The sequence below is a fragment of the Streptopelia decaocto genome (genome assembly GCF_964273445.1).
Source record: "Streptopelia decaocto genome assembly, chromosome: 1".
Classification (NCBI taxonomy): Eukaryota; Metazoa; Chordata; class Aves; order Columbiformes; family Columbidae; genus Streptopelia; species Streptopelia decaocto.
The window spans coordinates 186,574,370-186,597,883 of NC_138663.1; the positions used below are offsets into that span (position 1 = coordinate 186,574,370).

The window sequence follows — 23,514 nt, forward strand, 5'->3', positions numbered from 1 at the left end:
TTCACGCTAGAAAGACTAATTTCATGAGTATAATAAAAGGACTTGAAAGTGAACTAGGAACCATATATCAGCTATCTGAGCTAACTGTCAACCAATTATCAGCCTCTGAGTATTTTGTCTTGCAGGCTATGTACTGTTGTTATGCTTTCTTCTAGTTTAATTCTTTCTTTATGTTTATTCTTAAATACGAAATTGACATTCTGGTTTTTAAATTGTTATGTACCTAATTGTGTATATCCACAGAGGGTTAAGACATCTGAAGTTCAAGTTTATAGCAGTTGAAGTAGAGACTTACTGTGGCACATGTGCTTATAGTTCTTACCACAACAGAGTACAGTTAATGACACAGACTCAGAAATGGTGACATTGCAATCATGACAATAAATTTACATAACAGGAACCCCTACATTTTATTTAACTAGCCTTTATAATAGCTTATGAGCTTATTTTCCCACTGTCTTGGAATTAGAGTTATTTCTTCAGTTAAGATAGAAACATTCTATAATTTATACCTGATTTTCTGTTGCTTGCCATTATTTTAGATGGTTTCTTTTCTACTTTCCTAGAGATCACAGCCTATACAATAATAAGAAATTAGATTTAAGGTACGTCTTGACTAATCAGACAAAGAAGATTAATTTTATTTATATAAGGATTTTTGAGTTTTATGAGGCCGAGAAAGGAACATTTTTAAAAAGCTTCAAGTATTTAAAAGTATATGAATAGGCAGAGAATATGACCCTGAAATATTGAGCATGATTTTGCTTTAAAACAACCACAGTTATTAAAATAAACATAAAAATATTCCTTAAATATGAAAAGTCAGTTCTCACAAATGTCTTCATTGTAAGTTCTGAATGCATTTTTTTTATATTCAGAGAAGTGAGCGGTCACCTGGAAGATTCTATTCAAAAGTTTGTGGTGTTACACTCCCTAGCAAATAATTTTTTTTTCTGTACTGTATATTAGAAATTCCAAACTCTATATGCTCAAAAGAAATTTTAATAATTAAGTAACTTGTTAATATTCAGAATTAGATGGTCTTGTCTGTTTAAAATTCTTCTTTTGTCTAGACTGTTTACAACAAAATGTATTTAAGATCTGATTTTCACTCTGCCAGTCTAACATGTCTGCTACTGTATGTACACATGCCCATTGGCAGTATACATGCAGAATAAGCATTCTAGGGAATTAAAAACCCCCTTAAGGGACTTAAATCCCCTTTATATCATGCCTGCAAGTAAAACATAAACCTGCATACATTACCGAGATCTTTGTAAATTTGAAATTTGTAAAGCATTCATTTTAGGTAGTCCTTGTTTTACTGTAGAGCTTTTATATTTGTTTAGGTTTTGTCTCAATTATATTTCTGTGATTATAAACAACCCCAAAAGCCCCAAGCCAAGGTCAACCCTAGAGCTGGCTCCATCAGCCTTCCCATTCTCATGTGTTCTTGTATTTTGTCTTGTAGTTGTTTTGTTGTATTTCATAAGAAAATTTTATACGTAAACCATCCCCAGAAACAGCTTAAAGGCATCAGAGCTTGCCTATGAGGCATGGTGGGCACCTGCATATTGGTGACTCTCTAAGCCATAAACTATGTTTAATTAACCTTAAGACAGTAATCTGTCCTCTAACGCTTCTCCTCACTGATGTTCCTCTTTCATTCAGTGCTGCTGTGTATCGTGGCAAGGATTGTTGTGCTGGGCAGATTGGGCAGGGCCATGTATCACCCCTAACCCCTCTGGCATTTGAGGATTATCTGATCTGTCAGAGGATGCTCGGAGTGGGTGTTGAAAAACCAAAGTGGATCCGTACACTCAGACTCTCTCCCCACTGTCATGAGCTGGTTGCTTGGCTACCGTCAGGAAGAGACGGTGATGGGGGTATTGCACATGCTGGCTTTTTACACATACACTCAGACACGGAAAAACTGTGGAAAAGAGATACCATTGTCAGTACAACATAGGTAACGGCAGTATTCAGCATCAGCATTCTGGGGTTTGAATGTTACTGGATCCGTGCTGTATCACTGGTGGGTGGCAAGTTTTGATTACCTTATCATATAAGGCAAGCACTTACTTCCCTACTGCTGTTTGTGAAACAGCAAAAAGATAGATACATCCCCATTAAGACTAAGTTCAAACTGCCAAGTTTCCAGACAATTAGAAGACTCTTCAGAACAGACAAATATTGTTTTAATAGTGTTAAGCAGGAAAGAATCAAAGAAGAAAAGAATTGCCTCTTAGAATATGTTGTACGTTGAAACTCCAGCTTTATTTATTAACCATCTATTTATTGATTAAAAAATCATTATATGACATTCAGCAAAAAAATCTGATTATATAGAATGTGTGTATTTTATATTAAACAGTATCTTCTGGTCCACGGTAATAAAAAAGAATATAAGAGAGTTACAGTGGAACAAATCAAACACAATAAACAAATCTATACTGCACTTCATCTTACAGGACCTGTATCGCCCACTCTCTTCGGATGATATGGATTCAGTAGGAGACTCAGTGTAAAAGAGAAAATGGAACAATGTTTATGGTTTGTGATTTGGTGAAGGTTTAACATTTTTAAAGAGAATAGCTGCTAATTTACAGTAATAGTGAATCGCACAAAAGAGTTTTGCATATTTAATATTAAAAACATGGGGCCAAATTAATTCCAGTATGTGGGGGTATTTTGGCTTTTTCACTGCATTTTAATGCAAAAATTTGTAAGGAGTGAGCCATTGAATATGTCCATCAAATACAAAACAGCTATGTGCACACTTTAAGGAACAAAGATTGGATAAGGTGAATATAACGCACAAATCCATAGTGGGCACATTTATGAATAGTGCTCTTTTTATCATCTAAGATACTGATTATATGTTCTGTTTTTAACATAGGTATCTTTATTCATTTTGCTATGAACAGTTAATGAAGGCTTTGCTTTTACCGACGAATAGGTAAAACGTAGAAAAGAAAAAACCTGCCATATTAAACTGCTTGCACCATGCTGGCTGATCCCGACACGCACATTTGGAACATTCTAATTTTAGTCTTTTTGTCTAAGTGAAAAGAAAATGAAGAAAACCTGTGTCGTCACAAGACAAAAAGTAAATTCTTTCAAAGCATTTGTGTTCAGGTTCTCTTTCCTGCATTACATCTGATGACTGTAAACAGAAGGGTGTTCACAGGCAACATGAATGTCTTACCTGGCAAGAGCTGTGAATACTGATCATCTGTGTGTTGCAAGTGAATATGGACAGATTTCTAAACGAGGAGATATGGGGGCTTGCTGGCTCACAGTGTCATCTGACACACATCTGATGACACCTTTTGGAAAAAAACACATTTTGCCTGAGAAACTAGTGATTCTTTTCACTTATGTTAAGGACATTTTATTTGCTATAATAAGACGTATTATGCATTTTAAAATGAAAGCCTACAGAAATGGTGTTACTGTAAATCATCCTCCTATTGACCTAATTTCTCTGTTTTCATAATTTCTAGGGGTGGTTATTTTGTACAGCATGAATATGCAAAACTCCTTTAGTGTTAAAGTAGGTCATGCATTATAACCAGTTGCTTAACAAATATCTACTAATTTTATTTGTTTTCTGCTGCTTTATTATTGTGAGAATCTTAGCTGACTAACATACATAACAGCAATATTTCCCACTGTATGTTGAATATTGCTTTAAAGTTTATCTGTTGTATTTAAGCCCATAGTATAATCATCACACATTTATGCTGTCTTATAGCGTTCCTTTTATTATCTCAAATACTAATGATTTAAAAACTACAAATTAGTGTGGTTCTGATCCTCAACAAAAATCTATAGAGATTATATTTTTGAGCTACTTAGTGATGACTTAATATATTTTGAAACCAGGAAAATTTACCTAATAGCAGAAAATGTTTAGCTGCTACATGCCAGCTTTTAAATGCAGTGAAATAATTCCTTTACACTGAATTGTGCATAATAAAATTCACCAGCTGGAAAATGCTGGCATGCGATGTTACGGCTTCACTATATCCGTATTGTTTTCTATATGGAGGATATTTGCAAAAAGAAGTAAAAGGGCAGCAGAATACAAAACTTACCTTCTCTGTTTTCAATACTTGGTTCCAGTATCACCTGGAGAGAAAGTCATTGATTTGGCAGGTTTGCTGAAGCAATTAGGTCATTCCCTTTTGCAATGCATATTTTGCCATTCCCGCTTCAGACTTCAGATCTGAAACTGTTCCCAGCAATAGGAACAGATCCACCCCCCTACACCCCATGCCCGAATCCTAAGACTATCCTACTTTACTGAAAAAGTTCACAGCTGTGAAGTTACTTGCATTTTTGCCTGCTACGAGGGAATGTCTTTGTAAAATGTATTACTTAATCCCAATAAATGCATATTATGGAAAGATGCATTGGGATCAGTTTCCAAAAATTCAGACAGCTCCACCAGACTGAACAAAATACCTACTGACATTTTGAAAATTGTGTCTTCTTGTAAAGAAAATAAATTCCAGGAATTTTGCTTTTCCTCCCTTCTGCTACATAGGCTGCTTAAGGCAGTTTACTAAGAATGTTTGTTCTGCATAGGGAGCACAGATTTCCAGCAAACCTGAATCCCACGGCTTTCCTTAGCTGTGGAAAAGAAAAACGGACCTTATATCAGTAATTGTTATCATAGTGAGTTCTCCATCAAGACTGTTTCAAAGAATATGCTAGTCCATAACATTTAATCATTTCAACATATGACTTGTATTAAGGGGCTATTCAGGGGCAATACATATCATTACTATTTCATTTAAGGAATGAAAGTCCCTTAGAGATTGAAAAGGCACACTGTTTATAGACTTTGAGATCCTTTTTGTGTGGAATGTAATTCCCGTTATACATGAGCAGAAATGAAATGTTTCTTTTGAGCAAGACCAGAAGGTTTCAGTTTATGGGTGAAACTGAAATTGTGTTTCTTGATGCTGTAGTTCTGCTTGCAACAGCACAGGTTTTAGTTTGTCCCTAGATTTCATTGACTTCATTAAATAGCCGAATAGCTTAAGCAACTTCATAGTGTTTGAACCTCTTATAGTTCTCTGTATGCTGCATTATTTGTGCCTACTCTAAGGTGATTATGATGTAGCTAAAGACTCTTGTATAGATTGTGAATGCTTTGCTTCCCTCTGAGCTTTATGAATACTTGTGATTATTTCCCTAATGCTTCCTGCAACTTTCTGGGGTTTTTTTAATCTTTTTTCTTCTTCTTTATGCAACGAAGAGTTCACATGTGAAGCACAGAATGTCTATGTTTATATTTATATGCACATACACACACACACACACACACATAGATTAATGGCTTTGAAACCCATGCACAGTTATGTCACATTTGTGGCTTTAAACAAGTATGTGGGGAAAATATATTGATGGGAAGATGTTCATCAGGTGGGATTTGCTGTATCTCTGTTAATGCCGGTACTTGCTGAGCAGCTCTCCCGAGGAAGCCTGTACAAGTTTAAGAAATCTCATGTACAAACAAGGGCTAAGTTCTGCTCACTTTTAAGTCAGTGGCAAAACCAGGACTGACTTCAGGGTGGGAAGGATAGGACCTTACGCACAAACATATATGCACAGACAAAGCATTAATCAGGAATTCAAAGTGGTATTATTTCAACAGGTTCAGACTTGTGTCTCCTCTTGAACTGCACTTTTCTGCAGTGTATTAAGTCATGCAATATTAGAAGTTATTTTGTTGAAATCAGTAAAATCTTTAACATTCATTATCCAATGTGAAAATTGCTTTTCAATTTGTAAAATAATTCAGTGCAGTGCATTATATTTAGCTATTTTTCTCTTTAAATCATTTTCACAGGGAATAGATGGCTGTAAAATGAAAATTCTTGGGCATTAATACAGTGTCTATAAATGTATATTATAAGAAAGAATACATAAAGTTAAGCAGCCTTGAAGAACACCTGGGTTGAGACTGAAATAAATAATAGTGTTTGCCTTTACAGTTTCATACTTTACACTACAATGTGAATTTTATACAGTGCAGTATGTTACAAAAAATATCCTCCAACTCTGAATGTAAACAGTGAATTAACAGTGATACAAAAAAGAACCTTTGGTCAACCCATGTTTACTGTTTTGTCAAAAATAGTAGAGAAATGAACAATCAGAAAAGCTTTATGGTGCTAAAGTACCTACTCACTTGATGAACACTTAGATTAATGTTGTCTGTGCTTTTTCTTGTATCCAGTGGACAGTATACAAGTGAATACAAGATTGTCCTTCATTTAATCTTCACTTTCAGTTTATCTGTTAGTGACGGGATGAGAACTTGTAACTGTGAGCGATCAATAGGAAAATAACCTGATGTCATGCAGCCAGCAGTAGCTTTACGTGCAGAGCACAGCCAGCAAGTGGTTGTCACACCCTTTGGAGAGGGGTGAGCTGCCCCCCAGGACAGCCCTCCCTTTGGAAAGTGCTGCTGGCCTCACAGAGCAGAGGCTGTTCCGAGCTGCCTGTGCAGCCCTCACACCTTTTGGCGGGCTCAGGTTGCCTCTTTCACCTCGCACCCCATCTCTCAGACTGTCTGAGCACCCTAACTCCCCACGGAAGGCAATGGGTACGTAGATACACGCGTCGTGTATGCACACGGTAGAGAAGGGTTACAAACACACGCAGTGCACACATACACACTCCTATGCATTTTAGTGTCTGTATTTGAGCATGTTGATTATATTCACATTTGCTTATATTAACCCTCAGCAGTGAAGTATGAAAAAAGCTGTACTGTATTCAGCGTGTACTCGTTGTCTGATGTTATATGAGGTAATTAGTTTGTGGTTTGCCCTGCAATACAGTGTTTTGGAATTTGGACTCTAGTGAAAGAGGAGCTAACGATGTTTGTGCTAAGGCCTCTTCATTTTGTTAGTTGCACTATGATATTGTAAATATTGGCACATTTACAACATAAGTTTAAGATTTTACGAAGTTACGCATTCAATTATTTTTTTTAAAGAAAAGTGCTTGGATATTTGCTTTTTAAAATATACCATTTTTGTATTAATGTGATGCAGGAAACCAAAAAGAAAGCTGTTGATTTATCAACAAAAATGTAAAACTTGCAAAAATAAATGCCGATGAATGTCTTATTTCATATAATCAGCTGAAGAAAATCACCTTCATTTTTGTGCCATTGTTTCATCATACTGTGTTGTACTTGTGTTTCATATTTGACCATGTCATCCTGGTTGCAATTTGTTGTTTCGCTAGATTTAACATTACTGTAGATTATTGTAAGCGATGTAATAAATATATTTAAAAAATACACACTGTTCAGTGAGTTTATTTTGGAAATGTGATTAACAGGGTCTAAAAAAATACTTGCAGTTGGTATTGTTTGTTCATTTTGGATCAGCATTGTCCATCTAAGAGTTCATGTAGTATAGCCATATGGGATTCATGCATCCTGGTGGGTTCCTTTAAATAGCAGATGCATTCAGTGCATTTTAAAATAATAAACTCTGGGCTCTAGTGTATAGATGCAAAAGATGCTTCAAGGAGGTTTCTAACAGGTCTTTTGGAGACAGCAAATATACCTGCCTTGAATTGGTCATGGGTAAGTTTGGGTCCACGTGACAGGACAGATTTGAAGTATGAAGTGGAAAATCACTGTAGTAGACTATCCAAAGACAGGTACCAGCTCCCTGCTGACAACTCAGCTACAGAAGCATCCTCTGAAGACAAGTATTAGGAAAATATGCCTGTTAAAAGCTAAAAATACTGAAATATACCCATGGTGTTTAAAATAAGTACCTTGTTTTCTTAATATATCTTTCCACTCTTTAAAAATACCTATCGATAGCCTGGTTTGATTTTTTGTTTGGCGAGAGTGCGGAAGAGAGATGTTACACTTTCTGACATGTCATCTGCCAGTCTGATGCTTCAGCTGATGTTCAGACACTCTCCTAGAGGGATCTGTGGGCCTGATAAGTTTTTGTTTTGAATCCCTCTTGGGTGCTAGTAAATAGGTCTGCCTAAAAAAGGTGTACAGACATAGAAAGGAAACAGTGCTATAGAAATGAGGAATAGTAGGAATAAAATAATTTAGGTTTCTGTCTCTACCAAATAACAGTTAGGAATACCAGCAGAACTTTTAAAAAGCAACTCAAATAGATTAAATGTAGAAGTGGTGATTGTGCTATGCCCTGAATTAGTGGAAGAAATGAAAACCTCTTTTGATGGCCCTTCAATTTTTATTCTGTAGTTGAGTGGAAAATTTTACCAGTGTATAGCTTTAGAAAAGGAAAAAGGAAACCTTCACATTGCATCACTGCACATGTAACTTTTTTATGTTAACCGCAGTATGGATACAGTAATGACAGGTCAACTTCCGATACCATGAATGTGATAGTTTTTTTTTTTTAATATATCATCAATCTTTTCTGGAGAATGCCAAAGGTTGTCTGAGCCTACAGTCTGAATTATGGCTCAGCTTTGGAAGCAGCTGTTAGGAGCTAGCGGAGGTTAGATTTAAATTTACTGTTAAATACCATATAGGAAACTACGTTGGCCCTTCAGAATTGCCTTGTTACACAAATTGAATGAGTCTATAAGCAGTCAATGCTGGAGCTTAATAAGAGAATCCTAATTAAAAAAATAAACACAAAACAAAAACAACACAAACAAACAAACAAAAAAACCAACAAAAAAACATACTTCAGCTTGAAAATTCAGTCTGTCAGTTCCGTTTCCTTGCAAACTCTCGCATTTGTCCCTCTGTCCCTCAAAGAAGAAAACCAACACAGGTTCCTGAATGACACATGCTGGATTATTGCTTGTGTTGTTTGAACTTTTCTCCAAGATGTGTGAATCCTGTATTGCATAAATGAATAACAAAAAAAATAATATCCCTATGTAGGGCCTCTCTCAAGTCAAGTGTCTAACAAGACAGGGCAGGATGTAGAACTGTGGATAAGTGGCAGGTTTGCATGCATTTTTACTGTTCCTTTCTGGACAAAGCAGTTTATGAATAAATTTGGATCTTATGTGTCAGTTTACTGCAGTGTCTGAACTTGAAAACAATTGTATCATTTCTTTTTCTATACATTGAATTCCATTGGCTTCCATTCTTTCGACGTGAAGATTATGGATTTGATGTTTCTCCATGAAGTGATTTTTTTGCCAGCTCTGTGCTGTTTACATTAAAACTTTTGTCCCTGTCTCAGCTGGCTGGGCCAAAAATGTAAGCGATTAAACAAAAGAAAATAAAAAACATTTTTTGCTGGATAGACTTGAGAGAGGAGTTTCAGTGTAACCCTTTGCTTCTCTCAATGAGTTTGTCTTCTTAAAAGTTGCATAAAAATATATCACTTTGCTGATTTAAAAAAGCTGTCCTCTGCTCTACCTTTTGTTCTCTGGAAATGTACCTTTTTATTGTATCAACTGACTTATTTCTTGCTTAACACTGCTATAGGAATTTTTTGAGCCCTTCAAAATCCTTCAAAGCTAATACCTGCACTGAACTGTTGTCTTTATTTTACCATTAACTGTGATGATCTTTAGACTAGGACCTAACTATATCAGAAATTCATGATGGCCACCTTGCAAAGATTATTTAAAACCAGATTGAACACTAGTACAGGCTCCAAAACAGGATGCTTAACTGTTTAGTTTTGGTCTGAATGCTGTTTATCCTTGCTGAGTTGAACTTCATCATACACATATAACTGACACACATAGCTTTTTGTATGCTTTTTAAATTCTGTAGACTTCTTCAGAATAGGGAAAATCTTAGGAGGCATCATTTAAAAACATTAATAGTTCCCCTATCTGGACCCTGCTTCATGAATTTACGCTTTGTTTACTAATTTTGACCTTTGCTTCATTAAGCCCGTTTCTTAAAGAGTACAACTCTACGTAAGATCCAAACTTAGTGTTACACCTGTGTGCGTTTCTGCTACTCACATTTCATCCAGATGCTTCCTTCATGCTAGGAAAATACAAAGGAATCTATTGTTGAGAGTCTTTGTAGACTCCATATGCGCTAATAAAGATTTTGAGAGGTTTGGAAAATATAATGCAGTGTTTGGGGTTTAAGATTCAGGAATCTGAATTGCATTAACAAACTTCCAAGTCATACTTGTTGAAGTTTCTTTTCATAACTGCTGATAGTGGTAGCCCACAAGAATAATTCCTGCTGTTTAGTTCAAGTGGGATTTTAAGATTAATTTAGGACAAGGTGAGTATGGGGAGAGAGAAATCACAGTAATATTTATTTTACTGCCTTTTTTCAATGGATTTAACACAATTGCCACTGAGATACAAACTATTTAGAGAACAGTTGCTAAATAAATCTCCCAGTGAGACGTGGATGAAACTCAATAGTGCTAATGTTTCCATTCACATCAATGAGACGTGTGGTGTGTTGGCCATCTGTTATATAAACCTGAATAGGATCTGAAATCCTTACACCAAAGATCTGATTTTTTTATGCCATCGCTTTTATGGAGGTGTGCCATAAAAATGACCATGTGCTGGCAACCTGTGCAACTGGACCCCTTTAAATCTGTGTAAAAGTGATGACATTTCAAGCACCTCGGCATCTCTTAAAATTAAAACAGCTAATTGCATTAAGGTCTGTGTGTTGAAGAGATTATGCTCTTGCTTAGAGTTTGTTTTTCCCCCCTCCCCATCTGCATTATCCCTGATGGGGTCCACATCTGGGAAAGCAACAGTGTGGACGACAGACTGCCTCACGACTGGCAAGCCAACTGGAAGGAACACTGAGACCCACAAGGATTGCTGGACCCACAGGGCTTTCAGCTTGTGAGAACAACGAGCTCATTAAAGTCTAAATAAATGGAATGTCCTTCTAGCTGAAGTAAAGATAAATAAATAAACGCCTGCGTGTTGTTCCAGAGCACTGAATAAAGAGGACAATATTTGTGTCGTGTTTACCTAGTAACGTCTCTTTAATTGTGAAAGGGGGTCCATCAGCAGACCTGGTGAACATATGCAAATATACAGTTCCTGATTTCTTTTTAATCTGTTGTTTTAATAGGAGGGGTTCCACAAAGGTAGTGAAAAGTATCTGTTTTCTTAATTTATTAAAAAAAAAAAAAAGTTTTAAAAATCCCAGTATGTATTTTTAGCAACTGTCTTCTTAGCTACTGCTTCTTTGTCACCAGCGAGCTGGGTTTCTGCTCACACGTGGGTGCTTCCACGTAGCTCTCCCTGAAGGGGAAGTGTGCTTTGTTTGCAGACCTGTGGGTACAGTATATGCTACCAATGCATCACCTCAGTTATTCTTCAGTTATGAATATCATCTTAGCCTTCCCTTCCTTATGTAGTATCACTAAGAAATATGGGCAGTTAAAAAATTGATCTTGTATTAGTGTTTTATTTCCTTTCCTTCCATTTTCTATGGGCCAATTATTTTTTTCTGTTTGTTTAACTAAAATAAAGCTAAATACATATTTAGGGAGCTATATCTAAGACAGATATTCAGGAGTGCATTTAATTTTAGTGTGTGTAGGCGATTAAGACTATTTGTATTTAAAGTGAAACAGTTACTGAAGTGATTTGCTGAAATGGGCCCTCAAAGGAGTCTAATTTTAGAAAGGACTGAGCAGCCGCAGTTCTCAGCTGAACCTCAGCTTAAGGGTCCTTGAGAAATTAAGTTCCCAAATAAAAATTTGAGTCTCTCTAGGCACCCGTTCTGAGAAGAGGTGGCCACTGAGTTAGATCTCAATTTTCGTGTCTCCCGTTCTCACAAATGAAACCAATGGGTGCAAGACCCTGTAAAAAGACCATCAGAGTGCTAAAGAAAGCTACAGCAGTGCATAGTCAGCAGTATTAACCTAACATCTGCTGAAAAGTGTAATCTTACTATCTAAAATGCAAAAAACTGAATAAAGTAGTTGTTTGAGAACCTATTGAAAAGCTGGCATTAACCGTTTTTTTTGTGTTATTCCCCTTAAATATTGTAAAGATTAATTCCCAATTTTATATGTAACAAATATTAAACATATTTAAATTGCAATTCCTTTAAGAAAATACCGTGGAGTGGAAAAAGAAGTAAGAAATTGGATGCCTGGCCTAGGAAAATAAACATACACAGCAGAATGAGTAGAGAAAACATGTTTTTCTGCTTATTTTACAAGTAGGAGTGTAGAGGAAACAATTCTCTCATTATGTATGTATAAAAATAGGCCTTGAGAGTGACTTCTCTAGGCATGAGAACTTCTAGCATTTTCCTGTTACCCTGATCCTCATCTGCACGTTTGTTCAAAATGAACCAGAGGTAAGTTTTTACTGAGACATCCTGCAGGGTTTAGCATAGGAATAGCACATACATAAACACATCCTAATCATGAAATAAGGGCAGCAGTATCTTAGCGAACTGCATAAAATCAGTCAGTGCTCACTTCTGCTGTCAAGAGGCAGCAAAAGTAGTCCAAAACAAATTAATGCAATTATCAATTCTAGTCAAAACTCAGAAGAAAGACTTGGATGGATGAAAAGAATGAGCTAGGCTTGATTAAAAGGAAAAAAAAAAAAAAAGAGCAAAGAATCTCTTGGTAGATGCGATATGCAAGATCTCAGGATTATTTAGTGAAAAATAGGCCAAGTTCTGCCTGTGTCTAAATTGTCTGACCTTAATCTACTGAGGGAGAAATTAAAAGTTAGTCTGCTCAAATGAACTCAGCATATTGGCCAGCTTTTAACTCTGCTGACTGCCTTCTCCCTGGCTCCGTACTCTGCAAAAATCCCAGCTGCTGCATCGTTAGTTATTCTTGCTGCAGTCATCGGCTGTGCTCTGCTGTGGCAGAGATCATTCCAAAGAAGCTCTATTAAATTTGTAAAGTGGATTGGCACCCTGATTGTGGGCATCTAGATACTTTGCAAACACAGATAAGAAACTGATAGTGTGAGCTACATGCAGCACAGCATGCAATTTCTGTAATATATAAATTGAAGGACGTAATTAAATACTGCAGTGTTTTGTAACCTTTCAGCATGCAAACTATGTGAACCTGAGAAAGTTTTAGTTTTGGAAATCCTCTGAAAACTTCTCACATTGCAACACAAGCACCTGAGGAAACACTCAGTTTTGCTGTAAGTTTAAAGGGCCACTGTTACATTTGTAGTTTCTTCTGATTTCCTTTGAAGATGGGAGAATCCTGAAGATACATTTGTATAACTTTTACACAGTACAGCTTTGGGTGAAATCCAGTCCATCTCATATCACAGAATAGTTTCATCCATCTAGATATGTGATGAAGCAGTCTTCCTAAAGTACCTGCCTAGAGTCTATGCGTAACTGAAAGACATCAATAGGTGCTTCCCCTAGCACGATCCTACCCGCTATACTTTTGATGTCCAAGGTGGGTGGTCACAAGTCTCATTCTAGATTATAGAGATATCATCCTCCTGGCCCCCATTAACTGTATAGACAAATGTAGACATTTAATGTACAAGTACTTAAAACCAAGGTACAAACTCATGCCTCAAGTGAGCCAATCAAATGCTTTTCCAAAAAAGGAAACGTTATTCACCCTGACATTTTGTTTTCTTCATACATTACCATAATGATTTCTCCCTTCTACAACACAAATGGGGAGGATTTCACCAGAGGGAGGTTTGCAAAAATGAGGAATTCTGCCCATAACAAAGCCAACTTCAGTTGAAACAGACATGCTTCTGGCTCCTGCTGGGTTAACAAATGTAGCTGAGAAAAGTCTCCTGCCTGCAGAGGGCATACAGCTCCTCAGTTTTCCCTGCCAAAATGTGTGTGGAATAGGGAGAAACTAACAGACCATACATAAATGTGTTGCTGCACATGACGGGTAAGGGATGCGTCCATGTATGCGGGGGTACCAAAAGAGTAATTTCAGTGGAAAAATTGGACTCTTCCCAGGCATCCACGTATCCCTTCATCAAAGTAAATTGATACTTTACATAGGAAACACTGAAGCCTCTCCGGGATGTGCCTCCAGCAGGAACATGCTGTGAGTACTCATGCTCCTTAAAAATCATCTGTTTTCATTTGTGTCTCTCCATTTCCAGAGCTCCCAACACAGTGGCTCCTCTACCTCATTAGCATCCACCAAAGTTTGCAGCTCTATGGATGAAAATGATGGACCTGCAGAAGGTAACATTTGAAGACTGACATTTCAAAGCAGTCAATGTAGCGATAACAGCAGCTGTGTAGGAAATGAGTCATTCTTCCTGCCGGAGAAGGTGGGAGCGTTGCGGGCTGGATGACTCTCCTTGAGCAGACTTGTCAGCCTTAGCAAACCAATTAGGTTCACTCGGGATCAGATTTGATCTGGACATCCCTATTCGGAGGTGTTTTTGTTGCAGGATACTTCAGGTATTAGTTCTGCAGGTGACACAGTGCTGATTAGATTATTTTACTAAATTTTTGTCTCGTCTGTTATGGTACTAAAGACCATACTGTATCCTGGGTCTTTACTCAGAAATGGTTAGTCTCACCCTCTACTAAGGCCTTGGGCAAGTTGACTAAGGGATAGTGTCTTCTCCAGTACTGCCCATTCACACGCACATATACATTAAGTGTGTGTATATGCTCCTGTCCAACAGTAACTCTTCATGCTGCCTGCAAGTTCAGGCAAACCCCAGCCTCATGTATTGTAACACTCACTTCTAATACTGAACTGGAACAAAGAACAGATAAAGATAGAGTTACAAATGCTGTCTTAAAGAGTGTCCATTCAAGTCACATTTCTGAGAGGCTTTTTTTTTTTAACGTTATGATGTTTATGTAGTAGTTTCTATCAGCTGCAGTTTACAGTCAGCTTTTAGAGGCATGTTAGGTATTTGTAACACACTATTTCAAATATATTTAAGAATAATAGTACATGAATGAGCACTAAAACACATGAAACTACAAACTTTTCTTATGCTAAGACACTGTGTAACGCAATTTTACCTAAACATCTGGCGCCCAGGTTGCATGCGAGGTAGTATTATTGAGAACATTTGTTTAAAAACTAAATATTTAATATTGGGGGAGGGGGAGAACTAGCACTTAGCACATGAGGAGTTTTATGGATGTCTCAGTTTACAGGATGTAATAAAATAAGTGCTTGAGTGTTGGACTTCTTTGGTACATATATTTAATCATGCTGTGTCAAGGAGTTCCAGCCTGTTTTGGAGGTTGGTCTGCGCTTGTGCAGATCACAGAGGCCTTTCCATAATTAAAAAAATACAATTTTGGTTTTGTCCTGCGGGCATGTTGCAATGGGAATGGTAAACTGTGTAACACTCGAATGGTGGTATGTTTGAGCCCCCAGAAGTCTTATTTTTCATTATTGTATCTGTGTGAAACCTGTTGAGTATATACAATGTCAGCAGCATGATTTCACTGTACAGTAAGTGAGATACTGACTCTGAATGGTTTCCAGGCTCCTAAGCCCTAGACTTAAAATGCATGTTATGTGCAACATCTGTGTTTCCTTCACTAACAATAAAAATGTACTAATGATTCTTTCAGAAGTGTTGGAGGAAGGTTTCCAGGTTCCAGCATCGATAGCAGAGCGATATAAAGTTGGAAGGACTATAGGAGATGGAAATTTTGCTATTGTGAAGGAGTGTATAGAAAGGTGAGGAGGATAATAAGCATATTACTGTAAAAGCCATCATTAATGTCATGCTTTTTCTAGATCATGTCTTTATTTGTAGAGTATAGGACCTATGTAATAAGGTAATGTCTTGGTGCCAGATGGAAAAACTAGATGAATGCCATTCCATGAAAAAAGAGTGAGTCTAAGGGACAATCTATGAATTTAATTCTTTGTGGGTTTTTCTGCTGCACTCTGCATTATTTTTTGCATTCTTTGTGTTAAAACTTTCTTGTTACACTGAAATAACCTCTTTTCTTGCAGTGTATTCTTGCAACTCTCCTTTTACATTAGACCAATGAAATGTTTCACATGTAGGAACATTCTGTAAAGATGTCAGAAAGTTTTGTGTGTGTGGTGTGGTGGTGAAAAGCACAAAGAGCTGATTTCAAATCCATCTATTCTGCCATCTGACACTGAGGAGGAACCTCTTCAGTGTTTAATAAAACAGGCACCTATCTCCTGCTTGCCTGCTTTATGCCATTATATGAGGTACATTCAACTTTAGGAGCCTGCACTGCAGACATCAAAATCTAACTTATTCACTGCTCTTTACTGCTAAGAGGAGAGAACAGTCACCCTTCAAGACTGATTTTAGACATCCACTCCAGGTTAGAGAAGTCACAAGTCACCTCGAATGTCAATGTTGCTGAAAGTGTCCAGGTTGACTAGCACAGCTGTTGGTTTCTAAATTTGGTCAGGCAAGTCATGAACCAGGTTTAAACTGTCTCTACGCAGTGTTAATAGTTTGAAAAAAGAAAAAAAGAAAAAAGGAGAACAAAAGACAGAAATGCTCTGAGCAGAACTGCAGATGCCTTTTGATGGTATTGTTAAAAAATAAGAGAATATGGAGTACAGAAAGACAGAAGGTACCTCTGCGTGGAATGATTGTAAGATTGCTCATGATAGATAGTAGCAGTGTAGAGAAGACAAAAAACTGTCAGAACTAGAGATGTCTAAAAGAAAGAACAAGAGAGATGTCAAGGACTGATAATGAAATTCCACAAGTAAAGTTTTATATCTCCTATTACTCTATCATACAGAGGAGACTCTTACATAAGGCTATAACCTCACCTTTGGACTCAAAGAAAGAACTTTTGCTCTTTAGCCTGTTAGAATGTGATATTAACCCTAGAGACTAAGCTGAGATTAGATCTCATGGCAGATGATGATAAATTAACTTGGCTGGTTTTAAACTAGAGTCTCTTTGGAAAAAGACGGGTCCTGCTCTGCATCTGAAAGTCTGGCAAGTCACAGACCATGAAGACAGCTGTTGGGGAAGGGAGAAGAGCGGATTTTGTATCAACTGACAGTGGGCTCGCGGGACTTGGCCAAAGCTCTTGTGGGGCCTTTAGAGCTCTGTCAGGGTGAGCCTGCGGTGGAACTGGTCATCTGCAGGGTGACAGCTGTTCAGATCAAACCCCGGGGTCTGAACACTAAACTGGGGGAATATGGAATCCTAAAGGAAGCAAAGCAAAACAACATGAAAACAAGAAAGCTCTGTTAAACCCTATGGACGGGGCATGACTGATGAAAAACATGGGTGAAAACTTATAGCTAAAAAAAGATAAAAAGGCAAGCTAAAAGTAAAGTGAGTAGTGACAGAGAGAAACATTACAAGGCAAAATAAAGGTTGAGGGTTTGATTCAGCTGAGAATGCCAGTTGTGCTGAGACAGTTCAAATGTGCTAGTGTACATTTTACAACTCTTTCTCAAGCTGAGAAAAAAGACATGAACAAAATTAGATATAGGTCCCACCACATCTACGAATAACACTGATTACAATAGCCTTGAGAATTTAAATGAAAACTGTTTCCTGTCCTCTTGTCTATCCACCTGGTCCCAGAAGTATCCAATAACACAATATATGTAACAAATATGTGCTTAAATAGCATAATTACTCCGGTATTCCCAGATACATAGTCTTACGGTCTCTGAGCCATACCATTCCATGGATCCTGTTTATATCAGAGAGTTAATACTTTGGGAGAGCTTGAAAATTAAAGTAGAATTATTTCTTTTAGTTTCCCCTTCTAAAGCCATCACAACAGACGAAGGAGAAATTAAAGGCTCGGAGAGTAAATTGAAGCCAGTACATGTAAAACCCCTTCAAAAACATTCTTCACAGTCTTTCTAAGCAGAAAACACCTCACTTCAAAGTCTGATATGTCCATCATTTGCAGAGCCAGAAATGATGGGGTGATACTTGGGATAGAGGACTTTTCCACTTTCTTCTGACATACAATTCCTGTGTGCATTAGACTTCAAAGAAATAGCACCATGAGGTGTTAAGCAAGTAGGAACGGGTCTTGTTACACATCTTCACTGATCACATGGATGCTTCATCTCAATAGTTGTGGAGACCAGCCCATGTGCACTGTTAAACCACTCTGACGCTTCAAACGCATTCATGGGCATTTTTCTTTAACAACAAACAGTCCAAATAGAAATAAAAAAAATCTCCAAAGCTTTCACATGGGGACTTCTAAATCCCATTCTGTGCATTTGTGAATGCACGTGTGCACACACACACACACACAAAATACATTTAATGCACACACAAAAATACATTTAATGCATACCCAAAAATAGTGAAGATAGACTTCTGTCTTCGGTGTAGTGGAAATCTCCGTAAACTTTGTAAAAGGTTAAAACAGTCGGGGAGTGTGGCACGGAGCCCTGTTATGAACTAGAGGACTAACACCATGCCCTGCATTAGTGCTGCGGGTCCAGACTTTTATCCAGCCATAATGTGTTTCCTACTTCGTGTGGCACCTTTTTATTGTTTGGGTTGAGTGATAGGTGAGAGCTGATATACCCATTTCACTGTGAGTTTCTGGCATGGCCGTACATATTTTTTGGTGAGTGTGTGAGTTGCAGCGCTGCTGACAGCCTGCGGTTCTGCAGCTTTTTAGAGGAAAGGATTTGCATTATCTTAGCTTTAATTTTCTTTTTACCAAAACAAAGAGCAGTCAGAGTTGTCATCTGCTCATTACGTATCTGCTCCATCATATGCGCAATTTGTCCTGTGGTGTTATTTTATATGTGTTCATTTTTAACTTTCAGATACTTCCAAATTCTGACATTTCCTCACTAGCTCAGATTTCCCAGTATTTTGGAGCACGTGGAGTCTCCCATGGCCAACAAAAACCATCAATTTCCTTTCTCATAACAGAAAGGAAGAATTCCTAGGGCAACCAAGCAGCTTGAAAGAGACTTCTGTTGAAAGAGAGCATATTTTGTCTTAGTTTGAACCACAGATTTCTTACTTTCTAATAGTCCTTCTCCTACCTCCTCCTTCCATTCCCCAAAAATTGTGTCCATATCTCTTCTGTGCCCGCTCTGAGCTGGGACTGTAGCCACCAAACAGCAGCACCGGGGAAGTGCACCCCCACTGACTGTGGCCCATTTCTGGGGGCTGTAGCCTTAAACCCCTTGGTGGGGGAGTAGAGATATGAGAAGTTTTAAATTCTTCCTTGCTTAAGTCTTGAACAGCCATGCTGTACTTTTTTTTCGAAGTCATAAATGTCATCATCCGGTGAGATTTCTTTCCACAGTCTTTTAATTGATGTCTTCATACAGACTCTTTGCTCCCTGCTGACCTGGGAACTCAAAGAGAATTATTATTTTGAACCTTTTTCTTTTTAGGGAGGTCCCCATTTTCCCTTAAATTAACACCCAGTAGTACATGATTGCTAGAGGAGATCTCTATGCTTAAATATGGCAATGATAATGCCCGTTTTCCTAATTCAACGCTTTCAGTTTATGACTCACTTTGCATGTCCTACTTGACAGACTGCACACTTCTAGGCATGTTCATTTATCTGTTTAACTTATTATATATCAATTTATGTATCAATTTAACTATGTTTTGCTAAATAATGAAAAAAAAAATCTCCCCATATGCTTGACAAGCTATTTTTTAGTTTATTTTTTAACCAAATATGTGTTTAAGGGCAATGTATTAGACTTTTGTAAACTCTTTAGATTTTTATTACAAAAATAAAACATTTCAGTAAGAGCTTTTTTATATATAATACCCATTCTTCATTTAACCTTAGAGTGAAACTAGAGCTTGTGTAATGAGCTTCTTGGTATCCTTCTTACAGCAATCTTTTGGTTTTGTAACTCGGTTAAGAAATGGAAGTTGATATGGTGAACTTGTCTACAACCTTAGTTTTCTATGCTAGCATTCTATACAATAAATATCCATGTATGATATATATTACATGGTTTTTAAAAAAAAAGAAAGAAATGTGTTCTCAGCCTGAACTACTTCTTTATGATTTCTTATCATCTCCAGAACCTTTACTATTCTGTCCCATAAACATATTTAACTCTGATAGGTATCATATACTCACAGAATACATAAAATATTATTCCAAGGATTGACTTTTTATCTTAGCAGCTGCAAGTGCTGCGACAAAACAAATGACTCTTCATTTTAAGTAAAAAATATAAATATATTTTTTCCATGACTTGTATTTTTTTTGTTTCACAGGAAACAAACCTTTTTTCTTTGTTTGTTTTTAGTAAGATCTGGATCTGTAAATACTATATAATATTTTTACATAAAACAGCTGAAGAAATAGCAAATACCACTATGAAATGAAAAATATCAAGTGATTTTGTTTCAAAAACTTTGAAATGTCTTCATTAAAAAAAAAAAAAGGTTAATACTTTTTCTCAGGCACACATATTCAATAAATATGGCTCAAGTTCACAATTCAAGACAGACTCATGCTTCGTTTCTTGGCAAAACAAATACCTGAATAGAATTCTTGTCCAGAGCTACTGTGCTCAAATGACAAATATAAACTTGACTGGGAAAAATATTCAATGTGATTGAACATACAATTTTTTCTTTTCTCTTTCCTTAGATCAACTGGTAGAGAATATGCTCTGAAAATAATCAAAAAAAGTAAATGTAGAGGAAAAGTAAGTACAAACAGATCAAATGAGATCAAGATTTTGTCTTCTTCCTGGCATGTGTTAGAATCTTTTTGGTTGAAGCCTTTGCCTGCCCTCTGGAGACCCTTGAAATAGCAGCATAAAAGACTGCAATGTGCTTTTCTAGATGGGTGTGTTGATTATCCAGTCAGTTGGTTGTGTGTGAGTACACTCACTCCCCTTGCTCTATACCCCTGTAATTATGTCCTCTAGCTTTCACAACTTCAGATGTTTAAAAAAAAAAACAATAAAACCCCACCAAAAAACAACAGGAAAATAGTACTAATAATTATAACGACACTGATCACTATGTCTAAGCAGTATGCCAGGTTAATCAAATTGATGTCAATTTGATAGTAAGTGAGTTTCTGTTAGCTTTTGAAATCTATAACAAAAGATTCTCTGAGAAGATGGTGTCGTATTTTTAAACTGAAAGATTCTGCACTGGAGAAAAAAAAATAGCAGCTTTCATATTTAACTTTTCTCTGCCTCAGAAACATGTTTTTTCCTCCATTTCTTTTTCTGTGTTCTGCTCTGTTCTTCTTTCAGTTATCATACTGTTGTTGTTTCTAGATGTTTTCCTTCCATGTTGCTGGAGGTGACGTCTGTTACCTATTTAAAAAACCCCAAAGAGTCAATGCAGGTCCCAATTCTCTCTGCATTTTTCTCCGTACAATGGAGGTGAAAGTTTTTCCCACCAACCCATAGTTATCAAAGATTTATTTTGTGTGGCAGGAACACATGATCCAGAACGAGGTATCTATTTTAAGGAGAGTCAAGCATCCCAATATTGTGCTTCTGATTGAGGAGATGGACATGCCAACTGAGTTGTACCTTGTCATGGAACTCGTAAAGGTGAGTATTTTGGAGATAAGCTGCTTGCTAAGAATTGTTTCAACTATAATCAGAAATTTCACTGATACTGAAGCTGACTAAAAGTCATAGAATCATAGAATAATTTTAAATTGAAATGATACCTAAAGAGAGTCTTGTCCAGCACTCTACTGAAAGATATTTAATCCACTGTAAGATATTTTTATAGCTCTCAAATATTTCTAATATTTATATGGCTTTCTGCAATCAGCACTCAGAAGTGCTCAATGGGTAGTACTTTGGAGATCACCAGTTTTAATTTGCCCTGCAAAAGTATTGTCTATAAAAACTTTTCTCTTAAAAAAAAAGCATCTGCCTTGAGATGAATTCAAAATACACCCAGTGCAAATAGCTGTAAATATCACCCTTCAAAATTGTATATTCTTTGATAAAATAGAGTTTAATTAAATTCTATTAATTTATGTCTCCTTCTCTGGAGACATTCAAAACCCACCTGGACATGTTCCTGTGCGACCTCACCTCGGCGTTCCTGCTCCAGCAGGGAGATTGGACTAGATGATCTTTTGAGGTCCCTTCCAATCCCAAACATACTGTGATACTGTGATGTTACATTTAAATTATATTACCTGTCTTTTTTATCTGCTGATTTATATTTACACCTTGTCAGGCTTTCCTCCTTGCTAATAACCTAAATTTAAGGAGGAGGTGCTCTGTGGAAGTGAAAGAGGAAAACCTGCTATTTATAACAGGGTTCTATTCTGAAAAGTAAGTTTGCGAATGCAGCATTTTATATTTGGGATGCTATTTATTTCTTCATAGTAACTGTGATGGAATTACATATTAAAACTGGATTATGAAACTCAGACCAGGTCATCTCTTGCCCCTATACTGTCAACAGTGCAGTGCATGAAGTATGAATTTAGCTCTTGATTCTGGTACTGAGACACAAGTATGTCTCTGTGCATAAAAGGTGGCAGAAATACATTTGGGTAAATTGTCCAAATTAGGGCAGAAAAACACAGAGAACATTTTGTCCTCCACATTTACTTTAACAGAATGCACCTGTTTTTTCACATTCACTGGTGGCATTAGTGATTCTACTTCCTTCCTCAGCCATTCCATGAGAAGGGATCTTTCCAGCAGCCCCTTCCATTTCTGTATCTGGATGAGCACATTCTCCTGGGGCAGCCTATCATGCTTACACTCAGGAAATCCACAGTTTTACGTGTTTCAGGACAAAGGTTACAATAAAGCTGTGCGGCAGCAGCAATTGTGTTCAGGCCTGTTGTCTGTGCATGCTCAACACTTGTGAGGAAATCAGGCGCTCTGCACACTGGCACCCCACCCAAGTTTCTTCCACTTCTCTTAAAGTGTGGTCACCTTCAGTAGACACCCTCTGTATCCGTGGTTAGAAACAGGCACCATGAGAGGTTGTGAGAGAAAGCCCTTTTGGCAGAAAGGATTGTTACCTGCTTTGCTTTGGTTTTAGGTGGAGATCAGGGGATGCTCTTAATGCAGGCACCTCTTTGAGATATTAGACAGGATGATCTGAGGTCTGAGTGTTTCTTAAAGAACTTCTAAATCTCTGGGCTGGAATAGGAAAGCAAAGAGAATTAAATATTTTTTGTTTCATTCCATTATCCCCTGTGCTCTGTGGCAGCAGTGGTGACACAAGCTGTATTCGCACTGCAGCACTGGGAGGTTGTCAAATGTGGCCCATGGGTGGATGGCCACAGATTTTCTCTGTCCTTGTGGCAGGCTAGGACTGCCTTGTTATCCATGAGAAGCTCAAGTCATGCCCTACATCTTAAGAGATGGCAACATTGTCTTCCTAGGTTTGAGCCTGCCAGATGAACTACTTGGCTTGGGTGGTGCTGTGGAACTCATAGTCCCACTAACCCTACTGTCCACTACCTCCAAGCTCTGAGGAAGCACAGTGAGACATACTGGTGGCAAGGAGCTGACAGGGTACCCAGCATCCCCATTTTGTCTCTGTGGCGATGCTAAATCCAAAGAAAAAAGCAAAATACTGGCACTCTTCCACACCACAAGTCCCTCTGTGTAACCAGTCCCAGAAGAATTT

General features: G+C 37.4%; 1 protein-coding gene across 1 annotated transcript in view; it reads left to right on the forward strand.

Moving 5' to 3' along the window:
* DCLK1 (doublecortin like kinase 1) overlaps window positions 1-23,514 on the forward strand; it is a 238,754-nt gene that overhangs the window by 179,881 nt on the left and 35,359 nt on the right. Inside the window, exons 7-10 of the mRNA XM_082047893.1 lie at window positions 14,071-14,155; window positions 15,521-15,629; window positions 20,528-20,585; window positions 21,333-21,452. Of these exons, the coding sequence (XP_081904019.1) occupies window positions 14,071-14,155; window positions 15,521-15,629; window positions 20,528-20,585; window positions 21,333-21,452 (372 nt within the window). The remainder of the gene's footprint in view (window positions 1-14,070; window positions 14,156-15,520; window positions 15,630-20,527; window positions 20,586-21,332; window positions 21,453-23,514) is intronic.